The sequence below is a fragment of the Neolamprologus brichardi genome, chromosome 5 (genome assembly GCF_056152115.1).
Source record: "Neolamprologus brichardi isolate AB-2024 chromosome 5, ASM5615211v1, whole genome shotgun sequence".
Taxonomy (NCBI): domain Eukaryota; kingdom Metazoa; phylum Chordata; class Actinopteri; order Cichliformes; family Cichlidae; genus Neolamprologus; species Neolamprologus brichardi.
Window position 1 is genome coordinate 16,305,183 of NC_142108.1, and position 17,720 is coordinate 16,322,902.

At 36.9% G+C, this 17,720-nt stretch overlaps 2 protein-coding genes across 2 annotated transcripts in view; both read left to right on the top strand.

Moving 5' to 3' along the window:
• Positions 1-17,720, top strand: part of LOC118453403 (uncharacterized) — a 61,987-nt gene that overhangs the window by 13,257 nt on the left and 31,010 nt on the right. The window lies entirely within an intron of this gene.
• Positions 1,914-8,935, top strand: LOC148102761 (uncharacterized). Its single transcript, XM_087841179.1, has 8 exons — positions 1,914-1,938; positions 7,028-7,087; positions 7,554-7,643; positions 7,779-7,797; positions 8,125-8,144; positions 8,247-8,263; positions 8,366-8,414; positions 8,635-8,935. Exons 1-8 carry the CDS (start codon positions 1,914-1,916, stop codon positions 8,676-8,678), a joined length of 324 nt encoding a protein of 107 aa, XP_087697305.1. The 3' UTR covers positions 8,679-8,935.

Sequence of the window (17,720 nt, forward strand, 5' to 3'; positions counted from 1 at the left end):
TTCTTATCTTTTTAGTGTGAACAAGTTCTGCAAAATGAGAATCAGTCTGTTCAGTTTGGCTGTTGCAGTATTCAGCTTCATCATGGCTGGACACCTGCTGTTTGCCATCCTCATAAGTAAGTTCATTCTCTGTAGATTTCAACATAAATGAACTCAGTGTCATCTTCGCAAATAATCTGTAACCTACATTTTTCATGGCTGGTGATTCTATGCAGGTTAGTTTATTGTGAAACTATTGTTCTTGTTGGATTAAATTAAATCTGCGTTTATAGAGACTCTGAGCAAGAACTAACTCAAACTTTAACAGTTCAATTGTTTAAATGTTACATATGTGTTATTATCCTGTTATTAACACATGCATGTATTTCCCTTGTTAGACATGTTATTTCTGACAGTTTCCTCTCATGAGTATCAAGTCCAAGGTCAGTCTGCAATTTACAGTTTTAATTTCAAACTCTTCTTTTAGCATCATATGAACTGATACAGTCTGCAAATAACTGAACAAAGTTTTCACACATTGTTTGTTTACAACAAATCTCTCTCATTCAGAGTGTTGCCATAATAACCTTTTAGATATTTGACATATGTATTTCCCTCTAATCTTTCAGCTCTTCCTCCACCAACACTGACAGTGAACACAGGAGTGATCTCAGAGACAGACTCAGTCACATTACACTGTCAGGCACCAGCATCTGCCTCAGTTCATCACTGTTATTTTTATACTGGGGAGCAACAAAGTAACAAAGGCAACTCATGTCTGCAGACACTGACAGGAACTGAACTGCTGTTAATGTCACATCAGAGATCACCTGCTGAGGTCAAAGTCAGATGTTTTTACACAGAGAAATATGGAGCTGTGAATTCTCCTTCATCGCACAGTCACCCATCCTCCATCACCATACAAAGTAAGAGACTCTTCTTCCTGTGATTGGATGTATTATCATACAGTATGATACAGATAATTTTAGAAGGCTTTAAAAAGCCTCTACAGATTATTATCTGTTTTATGTTTAGGAGAGAATGTTAACGTTAGTTGTAAAATATGGTGACTGAGTGTTACAGTAGGACAGTTGTAATTATCACCACTGTTGTGTTGTTGTACTGGTAAAACATGCAGAATACGTGGACGATAATTAAAAACGCTCAGTTGAATTTCAGCCTGTTTGTCCATTAAAATTCAAAATTATTAGAAGTGGTGGTTACAAGAGTGCAGCTGTGCCAGAAGATGTGAATAAAGTCACAGTTCAGCTATGATTAAACTCTTAGTAAGCCATTTTGTAAGCGCTGTAAATATTAACAGTGTTGAGCATGTGCTAGTGGTGAGCAAGGCTGCAGCTCAGGTTGACATGAAATCATTAATAATGTACTTGGTCACAACCCTTTGATCTCCTACACAGATCTCATCTGTTTTTAATATTCAACCATTGCTGTTATTTCCCAAGAAGTGGTAGTTTACAAAGACATACAGTGGTCTAAAACCCTTCCTGTTTTCCTATTTTTCAAACAAATGTAAATATTAGACAAAGAAAACACAAGTAGTCACAAAATGCAGTTTCTAAATGAATGTGTTTATTATTAAAGACTGCTGTGTATTTTTGTTAATTTCGTGTTTTATAGGTGTTTTATGAAAACCTCATCTCTGCAGTCACTTAGTGTTTCCTCTGGCTCTGAAAAAAATCCTGAATTTTAGGATTTCAATTGATGTTTGTAGTTTAGTTTAACAAACATGACAGTTCTGTCTGAACCGAGAACTCAAACTGTCTGTAGGGGAAAAGGAGAAAACGCAGTTAAGCGACCTGTAGAAACAGAGCAAAGGAGTTACGAGAGACTGCACAAGGAATAAGTTAGAGAGCTTACTTGCCACACATTTAGAGGCTTGGGAGAGGTACTTAAGGCTGGACATTGAAGTGGGGATGACGTGGACCCCAGGCAGCGCAGGTGAGCAGGGAGGATGAGGTCTGGAAGAAATGAAGTGAGGTAACATGGAGAGTCAGCCAGGACAGCTCCAGACTGAGAATGGCTGGGCAGTGAGGGTTGCAAATTGTCAGGAAGCAGAGGAAACGACGATGCGTGAATGTCGTGCAAATCAAAGTAGTACATAGAAGCCGGTTGATGATTTACCACTTAAGGCAGAGACAACAATCCGACACCTTACAGCTGTCACGCTGCTCCTTAAATACCCGACAGATGACTCCCAATGCACCACAGGCAAACACAAGAAAAAGTATTATACAGAACATTATTAATGTTTTCTTTAGACTGAAAAAAAAAATACTTTTTATGTATTTATGCAACACAACTGAGTCTCAGCAATCCCAGTGCTTCCAATAATACCACTGCTGTAACCCCACCATCAGGTAACTAAATTACTGATATGTTATGTGTGACAGTAATTAATCAGAAATAGAAAAGTCTGTTAATCTGAGCCCTACAATTAGTGTGACCTTATAAGTGCATGAAAAATGGACTTCAGAAGTTTCAAAACTTCAAAAGCCTGAATCAAACCATACCTCACAAACAAAACATCAGGTAAGTAAAAACAATTAAACCATTTATAAAGTACATAATATTTTTGTTATTGATACTGTAATACTGTATGTTTTAACCACATTTTTTCTATATACCATGATACAGCAGCTGTGTGTACTTTGTGCATTGATTAAATTCTCAGCATGTTAACATTTTAAATTCATTCAGATCTCAGAGTGTTCACTCTGAGTTAAGCATATCCATGATTAGAAAAAGAAAGTCATCATCAGTTGAACTCCACAACAAGGACACGTCCTTGTAATCAGTATATAAAGGACCATGTCGCCATTTTAATTCTGATAGATCTGGAGAGGATTCATCATTAAATCTGTTTGTAAATAAATACAAAACTGTTGTTTTTCATCCTCACTTCTATAGAGTATTTTGTGATTTCTGAAATAAAAATGCTTAATAAGATTTACAGAAAAGCACTGCTTTAATTTTCCAAAGTAACACCATTAATAACAATAATATCAATAATATAATAATATCAGCCTTCACTGAGAGATGTTGACTCTTACAGCCATAGCAGAAATATTTTACTTTTCTACTGATAATAATAAGAGATAAGCAACAATAACTGCTTTATATGAAAAACAAACAAAACAAAAAAATACACAGCAGCTTTCAGTCTTTAATGAGTGTGACGTTTTATCAGTAAAGGAAAACATGTTATAAATAATACATGTTGGTCAGGTGGATATAAGATATTTTAGTATGATTTTTGATGGATGGGTCATTTTAAATAAGATGTACAGATGATGTGGGGATAAAGTAATTTCCACAGTAAGATACAGCAAATGTTTCCTGTGCAAAAAACCTGCTCACTGTCCCCAGAGCCACAGTTAGAGAGAAGTAGACTAGATATTATTTTGAGCTGATAATAAATCCACAGTGTCCACTGGCTCTGTCCTTTCTTTACCACTGAATGATAATAAAAGGTCTCATCTTAGATACCTTTTATTACTAGAATAACAATAATACCATGATTCCAATAATTTCTCTTCTTGGATTAATAAGGAACTCTGTCCATGTGACTGTAAGTGCAACACCACAGGCACCAAGCGCCAGAGAACGAGAACGATAAATATTTAACAGACATATAAAACATTTTCAGTAAAGACTCAGAGTAAAGGTGGAGGTAAAAACAAATTTTATATTTTAAAACAGGTCCCCAAATACTCCAGTTTGAAACAAAGTGGGGGATGACTGATTAACTTATTTTGCGTTTAGGGTGGAAATGCTGCAGTACTGTGATAGTAAATTTGTTTTTAGTTCTAAAATGTCTTCTTTTAAAATGACTGTGTGCAAGGAAAAACATGTCATGTTGATTTATTTGTCTTCTTTTACTCTGTTGTGAAAAGCAGAATCAAGAGCGACCACCACAAAGTCAACATCTACCACAGCCACAGGTAGGACATAGAGTACATTTAAATATCAGTCCAGATCACTTCTTTTTTTCACACCACTTCTTAAAATGATCTTAAACATGTTTGTGCAGCAAAACCGCAGCAAAATACTTCCACCTCTACCACTTCTGTGAACTCACCGTCTAAGTCAGGTAACTGATGTGTTTTGTGTGACAATCGTTAATAGCACATTTAAATAGGCTGTTAGTGTCAGCCTCAGAGTCAGTGCTTCTTGAGGAACTACTGGGCCAGCCGAGTACACCTTTAGATAAATCCTGCCTTTTTTTCCCTGGAGCGCCCATGACTCCCAGTCCGAGGCTGTTTCCCTAAACAGGTGAGCATGGTGGTTTAGCCACCATGCTCAACACCTGATTTCTTTGCGATCAAACACTGCAGCATTATTAATTCTCTAGTTTTGAACTCCAGCTGTTTGAGCTACCTGTGAAGTGTGCCTTCGCTGTGTGTCCTCATATACCGTCCTCCTACGTTTAATAAGGACTCTATCCAAGAGTTTTCAGATTTTATGGCCAGAATTGGTCTTAAGTTCAACAGTCTTTTAATCCTTGGTGATTTTAATATTCATGTCTGCTGTGAGTCTAAACCTCTGGTCGAGGACTTTCTAAATGTTATAGTCTCTTTTAACCTGACACAGATGCTTCCTGGTCCTACTCATGAAAAAGACACATATTGGACTTGGTGCTATACCAGGGGTTGGATGTGTGCATCACAGAAATATCCAACTTGTGTGTTTCTGATTATTTTCCTGTGCTGTTTGATTTAACTTTGTGCTGCTCTGTGGATAAGCTGTGCACTCCAGTGTGCAAAAGATGGGCGCTTAATGCTCTAATAGTGCCTAAATTTTCTGTTGTATTAATGTAATAACGAACTCCAGCATTGAAAGCGTTGAGGACCTTTCTGACATCCTTCATTCAGCCTGCACTGATATCTTGGACTCTATCGCTCCACTCAGGACAGTGCACACTTAGCCATTATCAGAGCCATGGTTAAATGAACATACGCACATCCTTAAATGCAATTACAGACACACTGAGAGGAGATGGGAAAAGGATAGGTTGTATGTTTCTTTACAGATTCTTAGGACCTGTCTCCTTGAATGAATTGTCTGTGGTAGTTCATCAGCTAAGATCATCATACTGCCCATTGGATTGTCTTCCCCCAAGTCTGTTTAAAAATACTTTTAATACTGTTGGGCCTTTTATACAGAGATTAATCAACACTTCCCTTGCTACAGGCTGTGTCCCATCATGTTTTAAACAAGCTAAAGTTCAGTCTCTTCTTAAAAAACACAAAATGGACCCAACTGTTCTGGCTAATTACAAGCCAGTTTCAAAGCTTCCCTTTCTTTCAAAAGTTCTGGAGAAAGTGGTCTATTTACAGTTGCAGGCCCACCTTGATGAATGAGATCTCAATGAAATGAAAAGTTTCAATCTGGTTTTAAACTACTACATAGCACTGAGACGGCACTTTTAAGGGTTTTTAATGATATTCTTTTAACTCTGGAGTCTGGCAGCCCTGCTGCCCTCTTGTTGTTGTATCTGACAGCAGCCTTTGACATGGTTGACCATGATATCCTGCTATCACGGCTGGAATCATGTGTTGGCCTAAAAGGGTCTGCTCTTCAGTGGTTTTGGTCCTACTTATCCGGAAGGACTTTTTATGTCAACATGGGCCCTCACAGCTCTAAAATAGCCTCTCTTATTTATGGTGTACCTCAAGGCTCTATTTTGGGTCCTGCCTTGTTTGCACTGTTGCCACTGGGTTCTATTTTCTCACGGTACAACCTTTTATTTCACTGTATTGCAGATGACTTGCAAATCTATCTGCCTTTAAAAGCAGGGATATACTCACTTCAGCTATTATTATGCTGCCTTGATGATGTTAAACAATGGATATCTTTAATTTTTAAAAATTAAATGAAAACAAAACAAAGGTTGTCATTTTGGAAACTTTGTTAATAAACACACTGACAGTGCTCTGGCCCCATTATCCTCCTTTTGTAAGTCAAATGTTATAAACCTTGTTGTGTACCTTGATGGTTCCTTTAAACTGTGAGGCCAGGTGAGCGTAGTAGTCCAATCCAGCTTTTTTCATTTAAGACAGCTAGCCAAGGTAAAGCCATACCTTCCAGCTAATGTCTCTGAATGTGTTATTCGTCTGTTCATTACTTGCAGACTGGACTACTGCAGTTCTTTGTAGTTTGGTTTGGACCAGGCCTCTCTTCATCGTCTTCAGTTTGTCCAAAATGCAGCTGCTCGTCTGCAAACTGGCACTGGCAGAAGGAGCATATTGCCCCAGTTTTGGCCTCTCTACACTGGCTTCCTGTTCCTTACAGGATCTAATTTGAAATCTTACTTTTTGTTTTTAAATCACTTAACGGCCAAGCCCCTTCTTACCGTCTGAGCTCCTATTTATTTATGCTCCAGAAAGAACCATGAGGTCCAGGTCAAAACTAACCTTAACTATTCCACAGACTAAACTAAAGTCTCATGGTGACAGAGCCTTCTCTGTGGCAGGTCCCAGACTCGAGAACAGTCTTCCTATTAATATTAGAGCTGCACAAACACTAAAGACACTATTTTTTGTTATGGCTTTTAACACACATTGGCCCAAACATTTTGGTTTTAACAGCCTTAGTTGTTGTTTTAGTTGTTTTATTAACTTATTTTAGTTTTTCTATATTTTACTGCATCATTGTTTTGCATTTTATTTACATTTTACATTGTTAAGCAGTTTGTGCAGCATGTACTGTTTGGAAATGTGCTATATAAATAAATTTGACCTTGACCTTATACCTCCCATGTACTCTACCACTGCACTCAAATAAAAGCTAAGAGATGGAACTTTAACACTTTATTTCAAAGTAAATGTGCTGAATGTCCTGCAGTCCAAATACATGGGGTGTTTGATGCAAATTATTTGCTTTGTTTTTACTATGTAGCATTCTGTTGTCAACATGTCATGATTTTTAAAGTTGACCAACCAAAACTGTCATGTTATTTTAAGAAATCTTGAAAGAAAATGTTAAAACCCATTTTTTTCTTTTTGCACTTCTCTTCCTTTATCTGCAGGTAATCTGACCTCCACCAACTCAATTTCCAACGACACCACTTCTAATGATGAATTAGGAGGTAAAGGACTGCAGATTCTTTAGTAAAACACACCTTAAACTGCTTTGCAAATATCTGATCAGCCGGTCACACTGCAGAAATACATTTTAGGCATGTACACATGGTCAGGATGACACTTGCAGGTCAGAAATCTCTGCCATGACAGCATGTTGTTGAGTTAAGAAGGTAAAAGGAGTCCAGCAAAACTGCATAAGCATGTAGTACAGTACAGTACAGTACAGTACAGTACAGTAAGCAGTTTGTTCCATTTTTATCACCGCTTTCTTATTTGTCAACATAAACAGAAAAACAAATGAATAGAATATTACTGTCATGATTTTATTCATCCAAAAACACCACGAAAATCTTCATTAAACAAATGCAAAGCAGTTAATGTGCCTTAACATTGTGTCTCACACCACCATCAACGTTTTTTTTGGCCCCTTAACTGTTAACTTAATGTGTGAAATAAATTCCTCTTTTAAAGCTCAAAACATGATATTGATGATCGGGGCAGTCATCACAGTGGATGTCGTCCTGCTGTCATTGCCTCTTGTCCTTCATCAAAGTAAAACTGGTAAGACTAAACATCCCACCTTATAATTTCAGATTTAATTTCAAGATAATTCAGTTCTGAGTTGACATTATTGTCTGGTTTTAAGGCCGGCATTGATTACGCTGGTTGTTGTTGTTTTTTTGTGGCATTTTCCAGAGAAATGTGGTTTCAAGAGGTAAGAAATTTTATATTGTGTGTCTACCTCCACTTTTTTTTCTGTGTAGCTCATTTCATATGAATAAATCTAGTAATTCAGTCATCTCCTTTATATCTGGAAAACTATACAACACAATAACGACATAAAATATGACATGAAATAAAAAATAATTATCTTTTAAAATTTTACTAACATATATGATGGTATTAAGTGATAAAGCAGTGATACAATGGAAGAATTAGTACGTTTCTGCAAACACTTTCCATTTTTAGCCACATAATGAAGAAACGGTTGGAGAGAGTAACTAAAAAATGAAACATTTTTTACATCTCTTTTTGCATTTAGACAAAAAGGCAACATCACAGGTAAATCAAACCATATGCTGGTAATGCACATTCACTGCACTCTTAATGCAATATTTACATCCTCATTAAACAAACTGCATTGTTCTTTGTCTTATGTTTAAGATGAGTGGAAATCTGTGGTAAGTGTCAAAAATAGAGGACTACTGTTTTCAAAACATTTTACTCAATGCAGTGATTATTTTGTCTCTGTCCACCTAACATGTTTTTGAAATAATTTACAGGCTGATTATAACGACACCTTCAGTATCATCACCTACAAGTGCAACACTGGTGAGCTGCCTTTTCAGTTTCTGAACACAGGCAGTTGGTCACTCTGGTTTTCTACAGAAACTTAAATGTAACATACTATTGCAGGCATAAATCTTTTACATGTGATTTTTTTGACATGTCAAATATAAAATATTTCAAATCAATACTTTGTGTGATGAAGAAAAATCATTGTAATTATGTAAAAGCAGTTAATTTGTACCTGTCTGTTTCTTTTCTGTAGAGTCATGGCTGCACTTCAATCCCTGTCCAGCTGTACAGCCTTGATAAATAAATTGTGCAACTTTAAAAAACACAATCATTTTGTCTGTGTCAAAAGCAGATGCGTGTCACACATTGTAGAGGTGTGAAATGTGATCTCTATTTCAGTAATAACCACCTTAGTGGCTTCCGTGTTCTCATAGATAAAATTACCTGGTAGAGAAAAAGGACAGGAACTAAATTTGTATTCACAACTCATCACTGAAACTTTGTATCTAATTTACATCTGAAGCAAGAACAAATTTAGATTGCTCAGTGACTAAAGAGGCAGACCTGTGATGAGTGTAAAAATGTTTGCATAGGTGAGGATGAGTTCATGCTTGAGTTCCACCTTGGGATAGTGCAATGTTGAACATCTTTATGCATACTCAATCATGTATCGTTCTCCCACTGAAAAAGCTACGTCCAACTTTTGAGAATGTTGAACATCGTTTCAACTGTTGTTTAGTGCGGACGTTTGTGCAGATGTGTATGATATGTTGTAGAAGTGTTAAAATGATATCTATTTCAGTAAAAACCATCATAGTGACTTCAGTGTTGTCATAAATACATTTATTTAATAGAGCTAAAGGGCAGGAACTAAATTTGATTTGACCTCTCATCACTGAAACTTTGAATGTATCTACATATGAAGCAAGAAAACATTTAGACTGCTCAGTAAAAAGGGCAGAATATCAGGTAACAGGTTTATCAGGTAACAGCAGATACAAAAGATAAAATATTGAGCGCTTTACTGTCTTATGAACTAACTTATGAAGTCTTCATGTGTTGCAATGCTTTGAAAATAAATGCAAGTGATACAAGTCTGGTTATTTTCCACAGTAACAGTTTGGTTTCCTCTTTATTTATGCATCACATTGTACAGAAATTACATGTTGTAACTGAAGTCCTCAACACAAGATTAGTCATTCACACTGTTACCTTAAATTCACCTGTGGTGGCAGTTTGCATAGAGAGGTGGAGCACATGGGCAGTGCCAGGAGAGGCCCACTGCCACAGCTGCATCTGACACTCAGAAGGCTGCAGCTCATGTTTATTTAAGGAGACTGTGTAACATCTGAAAAGATAGTGTAAAAAAAAAAATTAATCATTAAGTCGAATATACAAGTGAAATAAAGTGTGAAAACTGTTTCAGACTGTGAGTGTGATGCGGGACCCACAGCAGCAGGGCTACAGCTCACAATAAAGCAAGAGTGTACAGCAATAGAACATGAAGGGTAACACGTATACAGATGAACATCAGAGAATAAATTTTGGAGATAAAATGTAGATTTGAAGTATGGTCAGAGTGTTGTGGAAATGATTGCACATTTACAGCTGAACATGAGCATATAATGTTTACATGTGTGCAGATAGGGAGGCCTTTAACCCACACAAATTCAAAGTAAATGACGCTCAAATGTGCTAATCTTATTATCTTCTTTTCACCCCTCTGCTGTGGTTCTTTGGTGCTCAGTAAAACACGTATGGATACTTTCGAATGCTGCAGTTTTGTGGCCTTCGGGTGATGCGCAGTGCTCTTGCTTCCTATCTTTTTAGTTTGAACAAGTTCTGCAAAATGACAATCAGTCTGTTCAGTTTGGCTGTTGCAGTATTCAGCTTCATCATGGCTGGACACCTGCTGTTTGCCATCCTCATGAGTAAGTTCATTCTCTGTAGATTTCAACATAAATGAACTCAGGGTCATCTTCGCAAATAATCTGTAACCTACATTTTTCATGGCTGGTGATTCTATGCAGGTTAGTTTATTGAGAAACTATTGTTCTTGTTGGATTAAATTAAATCTGCGTTTATACAGACTCAGAGCAAGAACTAACTCAAACTTTAACAGTTAAATGTTACATATGTAATAATATCCAGTTATTAACACATGCATTTATTTCCCTTGTTAGACATGTTATTTCTGACAGTTTCCTCTCATGAGTATCAAGTCCAAGGTCAGTCTGCAATTTACAGTTTTAATTTCAAACTCTTCTTTTAGCATCATATGAACTGATACAGTCTGCAAATAACTGAACAAAGTTTTCACACATTGTTTGTTTACAACAAATCTCTCTCATTCAGAGTGTTGCCATAATAACCTTTTAGATATTTGACATATGTATTTCCCTCTAATCTTTCAGCTCTTCCTCCACCAACACTGACAGTGAACACAGGAGTGATCTCAGAGACAGACTCAGTCACATTACACTGTCAGGCACCAGCATCTGCCTCAGTTCATCACTGTTATTTTTATACTGGGGAGCAACAAAGTAACAAAGGCAACTCATGTCTGCAGACACTGACAGGAACTGAACTGCTGTTAATGTCACATCAGAGATCACCTGCTGAGGTCAAAGTCAGATGTTTTTACACAGAGAAATATGGAGCTGTGAATTCTCCTTCATCGCACAGTCACCCATCCTCCATCACCATACAAAGTAAGAGACTCTTCTTCCTGTGATTGGATGTATTATCATACAGTATGATACAGATAATTTTAGAAGGCTTTAAAAAGCCTCTACAGATTATTATCTGTTTTATGTTTAGGAGAGAATGTTAACGTTAGTTGTAAAATATGATGACTGAGTGTTACAGTAGGACAGTTGTAATTATCACCACTGTTGTTGTTGTTGTACTGGTAAAACATGCAGAATACGTGGACGATAATTAAAAACGCTCAGTTGAATTTCAGCCTGTTTGTCCATTAAAATTCAAAATTATTAGAAGTGGTGGTTACAAGAGTGCAGCTGTGCCAGAAGATGTGAATAAAGTCACAGTTGAGCTATGATTAAACTCTTAGTAAGCCATTTTGTAAGCGTTGTAAATATTAACAGTGTTGAGCATGTGCTAGTGGTGAGCAAGGCTGCAGCTCAGGTTGACATGAAATCATTAATAATGTACTTGGTCACAACCCTTTGATCTCCTACACAGATCTCATCTGTTTTTAATATTCAACCATTGCTGTTATTTCCCAAGAAGTGGTAGTTTACAAAGACATACAGTGGTCTAAAACCCTTCCTGTTTTCCTATTTTTCAAACAAATGTAAATATTAGACAAAGAAAACACAAGTAGTCACAAAATGCAGTTTCTAAATGAATGTGTTTATTATTAAAGACTGCTGTGTATTTTTGTTAATTTCGTGTTTTATAGGTGTTTTATAAAAACCTCATCTCTGCAGTCACTTAGTGTTTCCTCTGGCTCTGAAAAAAATCCTGAATTTTAGGATTTCAATTAATGTTTGTAGTTCAGTTTAACAAACATGACAGTTCTGTCTGAACCAAGAACTCAAACTGTCTGTAGGGGAAAAGGAGAAAACGCAGTTAAGCGACCTGTAGAAACAGAGCAAAGGAGTTACGAGAGACTGCACAAGGAATAAGTTAGAGAGCTTACTTGCCACACATTTAGAGGCTTGGGAGAGGTACTTAAGGCTGGACATTGAAGTGGGGATGACGTGGACCCCAGGCAGCGCAGGTGAGCAGGGAGGATGAGGTCTGGAAGAAATGAAGTGAGGTAACATGGAGAGTCAGCCAGGACAGCTCCAGACTGAGAATGGCTGGGCAGTGAGGGTTGCAAATTGTCAGGAAGCAGAGGAAACGACGATGCGTGAATGTCGTGCAAATCAAAGTAGTACATAGAAGCCGGTTGATGATTTACCACTTAAGGCAGAGACAACAATCCGACACCTTACAGCTGTCACGCTGCTCCTTAAATACCCGACAGATGACTCCCAATGCACCACAGGCAAACACAAGAAAAAGTATTATACAGAACATTATTAATGTTTTCTTTAGATTGAAAAAAATACTTTTTATGTATTTATGCAACACAACTGAGTCTCAGCAATCCCAGTGCTTCCAATAATACCACTGCTGTAACCCCACCATCAGGTAACTAAATTACTGATATGTTATGTGTGACAGTAATTAATCAGAAATAGAAAAGTCTGTTAATCTGAGCCCTACAATTAGTGTGACCTTATAAGTGCATGAAAAATGGACTTCAGAAGTTTCAAAACTTCAAAAGCCTGAATCAAACCATACCTCACAAACAAAACATCAGGTAAGTAAAAACAATTAAACCATTTATAAAGTACATAATATTTTTGTTATTGATACTGTAATACTGTATGTTTTAACCACATTTTTTCTATATACCATGATACAGCAGCTGTGTGTACTTTGTGCATTGATTAAATTCTCAGCATGTTAACATTTTAAATTCATTCAGATCTCAGAGTGTTCACTCTGAGTTAAGCATATCCATGATTAGAAAAAGAAAGTCATCATCAGTTGAACTCCACAACAAGGACACGTCCTTGTAATCAGTATATAAAGGACCATGTCGCCATTTTAATTCTGATAGATCTGGAGAGGATTCATCATTAAATCTGTTTGTAAATAAATACAAAACTGTTGTTTTTCATCCTCACTTCTATAGAGTATTTTGTGATTTCTGAAATAAAAATGCTTAATAAGATTTACAGAAAAGCACTGCTTTAATTTTCCAAAGTAAAACCATTAATAACAATAATATCAATAATATAATAATATCAGCCTTCACTGAGAGATGTTGACTCTTACAGCCATAGCAGAAATATTTTACTTTTCTACTGATAATAATAAGAGATAAGCAACAATAACTGCTTTATATGAAAAACAAACAAAACAAAAAAATACACAGCAGCTTTCAGTCTTTAATGAGTGTGACGTTTTATCAGTAAAGGAAAACATGTTATAAATAATACATGTTGGTCAGGTGGATATAAGATATTTTCGTATGATTTTTGATGGATGGGTCATTTTAAATAAGATGTACAGATGATGTGGGGATAAAGTAATTTCCACAGTAAGATACAGCAAATGTTTCCTGTGCAAAAAACCTGCTCACTGTCCCCAGAGCCACAGTTAGAGAGAAGTAGACTAGATATTATTTTGAGCTGATAATAAATCCACAGTGTCCACTGGCTCTGTCCTTTCTTTACCACTGAATGATAATAAAAGGTCTCATCTTAGATACCTTTTATTAGTAGAATAACAATAATACCATGATTCCAATAATTTCTCTTCTTGGATTAATAATGAAATCTGTCCATGTGACTGTAAGTGCAACACCACAGGCACCAAGCACCAGAGAACGAGAACGATAAATATTTAACAGACATATAAAACATTTTCAGTAAAGACTCAGAGTAAAGGTGGAGGTAAAAACAAATTTTATATTTTAAAACAGGTCCCCAAATACTCCAGTTTGAAACAAAGTGGGGGATGACTGATTAACTTATTTTGCGTTTAGGGTGGAAATGCTGCAGTACTGTGATAGTAAATATGTTTTTAGTTCTAAAATGTCTTCTTTTAAAATGACTGTGTGCAAGGAAAAACATGTCATGTTGATTTATTTGTCTTCTTTTACTCTGTTGTGAAAAGCAGAATCAAGAGCGACCACCACAAAGTCAACATCTACCACAGCCACAGGTAGGACATAGAGTACATTTAAATATCAGTCCAGATCACTTCTTTTTTTCACACCACTTCTTAAAATGATCTTAAACATGTTTGTGCAGCAAAACCGCAGCAAAATACTTCCACCTCTACCACTTCTGTGAACTCACCGTCTAAGTCTGGTAACTGATGTGTTTTGTGTGACAATCGTTAATAGCACATTTAAATAGGCTGTTAGTGTCAGCCTCAGAGTCAGCGCGACCTCAGCAGTTAAAACACATGTTTTGAAATCAGAGGTCATGAGACAGGATCACAGGTAAGATTGTTATGTATGCATCAAAAATTCAAAAGTAAGCATAAACATTTGCTAAAATGTGCTTCAATGAAGCAACAGCTGAGCCATTAATTTAGCAATGTTTTTTTATCATAAATTTGTAACTTCCTGCAGGTAAAGAAAGAGCCTGTTCATGCAAAAGCAGAGGAACTAAGTAGAGTGACAACAGTTTTTTCTTTTTATGGCTAAAATTACAAAATGTTTACTGAAGTAATTCTGTTCTCAGAGTTAGCATCAGTTTCCCAGTTAGACGCATAGTGAGCCTTCGCTGTGTGTCCTCATATACCGTCCTCCTACGTTTAATAAGGACTCTATCCAAGAGTTTTCAGATTTTATGGCCAGAATTGGTCTTAAGTTCAACAGTCTTTTAATCCTTGGTGATTTTAATATTCATGTCTGCTGTGAGTCTAAACCTCTGGTCAAGGACTTTCTAAATGTTATAGTCTCTTTTAACCTGACACAGATGCTTCCTGGTCCTACTCATGAAAAAGACACATATTGGACTTGGTGCTATACCAGGGGTTGGATGTGTGCATCACAGAAATATCCAACTTGTGTGTTTCTGATTATTTTCCTGTGCTGTTTGATTTAACTTTGTGCTGCTCTGTGGATAAGCTGTGCACTCCAGTGTGCAAAAGATGGGCGCTTAATGCTCTAATAGTGCCTAAATTTTCTGTTGTATTAATGTAATAACGAACTCCAGCGTTGAAAGCGTTGAGGACCTTTCTGACATCCTTCATTCAGCCTGCACTGATATCTTGGACTCTATCGCTCCACTCAGGACAGTGCACACTTAGCCATTATCAGAGCCATGGTTAAATGAACATACGCACATCCTTAAATGCAATTACAGACACGCTGAGAGGAGATGGGAAAAGGATAGGTTGTATGTTTCTTTACAGATTCTTAGGACCTGTCTCCTTGAATGAATTGTCTGTGGTAGTTCATCAGCTAAGATCATCATACTGCCCATTGGATTGTCTTCCCCCAAGTCTGTTTAAAAATACTTTTAATACTCTTGGGCCTTTTATACAGAGATTAATCAAAACTTCCCTTGCTACAGGCTGTGTCCCATCATGTTTCAAACAAGCTAAAGTTCAGTCTCTTCTTAAAAAACACAAAATGGACCCAACTGTTCTGGCTAATTACAAGCCAGTTTCCCTTTCTTTCAAAAGTTCTGGAGAAAGTGGTCTATTTACAGTTGCAGGCCCACCTTGATGAATGAGATCTCAATGAAATGAAAAGTTTCAATCTGGTTTTAAACTACTACATAGCACTGAGACGGCACTTTTAAGGGTTTTTAATGATATTCTTTTAACTCTGGAGTCTGGCAGCCCTGCTGCCCTCTTGTTGTTGTATCTGACAGCAGCCTTTGACATGGTTGACCATGATATCCTGCTATCACGGCTGGAATCATGTGTTGGCCTAAAAGGGTCTGTTCTTCAGTGGTTTTGGTCCTACTTATCCGGAAGGACTTTTTGTGTCAACATGGGCCCTCACAGCTCTAAAATAGCCTCTCTTATTTATGGTGTACCTCAAGGCTCTATTTTGGGTCCTGCCTTGTTTGCACTGGGTTCTATTTTCTCACGGTACAACCTTTTATTTCACTGTATTGCAGATGACTTGCAAATCTATCTGCCTTTAAAAGCAGGGATATACTCACTTCAGCTATTATTATGCTGCCTTGATGACGTTAAACATTGGATATCTTTAATTTTTAAAAATTAAATGAAAACAAAACAAAGGTTGTCATTTTGGAAACTTTGTTAATAAACACACTGACAGTGCTCTGGCCCCATTATCCTCCTATTGTAAGTCAAATGTTATAAACCTTGTTGTGTACCTTGATGGTTCCTTTAAACTGTGAGGCCAGGTGAGCGTAGTAGTCCAATCCAGCTTTTTTCATTTAAGACAGCTAGCCAAGGTAAAGCCATACCTTCCAGCTAATGTCTCTGAATGTGTTATTCGTCTGTTCATTACTTGCAGACTGGACTACTGCAGTTCTTTGTAGTTTGGTTTGGACCAGGCCTCTCTTCATCGTCTTCAGTTTGTCCAAAATGCAGCTGCTCGTCTGCAAACTGGCACTGGCAGAAGGAGCATATTACCCCAGTTTTGGCCTCTCTACACTGGCTTCCTGTTCCTTACAGGATCTAATTTGAAATCTTACTTTTTGTTTTTAAATCACTTAACGGCCGAGCCCCTTCTTACCGTCTGAGCTCCTATTTATTTATGCTCCAGAAAGAACCATGAGGTCCAGGTCAAAACTAACCTTAACTATTCCACAGACTAAACTAAGTCTCATGGTGACAGAGCCTTCTCTGTGGCAGGTCCCAGACTCGAGAACAGTCTTCCTATTAATATTAGAGCTGCACAAACACTAAAGACACTATTTTTTGTTATGGCTTTTAATACACATTGGCCCAAACATTTTGGTTTTAACAGCCTTAGTTGTTGTTTTAGTTGTTTTATTAACTTATTTTAGTTTTTCTATATTTTACTGCATCATTGTTTTGCATTTTATTTACATTTTACATTGTTAAGCAGTTTGTGCAGCATGTACTGTTTGGAAATGTGCTATATAAATAAATTTGACCTTGACCTTATACCTCCCATGTACTCTACCACTGCACTCAAATAAAAGCTATGAGATGGAACTTTAACATTTTATTTCAAAGTAAATGTGCTGAATGTCCTGCAGTCCAAATACATGGGGTGTTTGATGCAAATTATTTGCTTTGTTTTTACTATGTAGCATTCTGTTTTCAACATGTCATAATATTTAAAGTTGACCAACCAAAACTGTCATGTTATTTTAAGAAATTTTGAAAGAAAATGTTAAAAACCATTTGTTTTCTTTTTGCACTTCTCTTCCTTTATCTGCAGGTAATCTGACCTCCACCAACTCAATTTCCAACGACACCACTTCTAATGATGAATTAGGAGGTAAAGGACTGCAGATTCTTTAGTAAAACACACCTTAAACTGCTTTGCAAATATCAGATCAGCCGGTCACACTGCAGAAATGCATTTTAGGTATGTACACATGGTCAGGATGACACTTGCAGGTCAGAAATCTCTGCCATGACAGCATGTTGTTGAGTTAAGAAGGCAAAAGGAGTCCAGCAAAACTGCATAAGCATGGTACTAATCAGTTTGTTCCATTTTTATCACCGCTTTCTTATTTGTCAACATGCATATTTTATAAACAGAAAAACAAATGAATAGAATATTACTGTCATGATTTTATTCATCCAAAAACACCACGAAAATCTTCATTAAAGAAATGCAAAGCA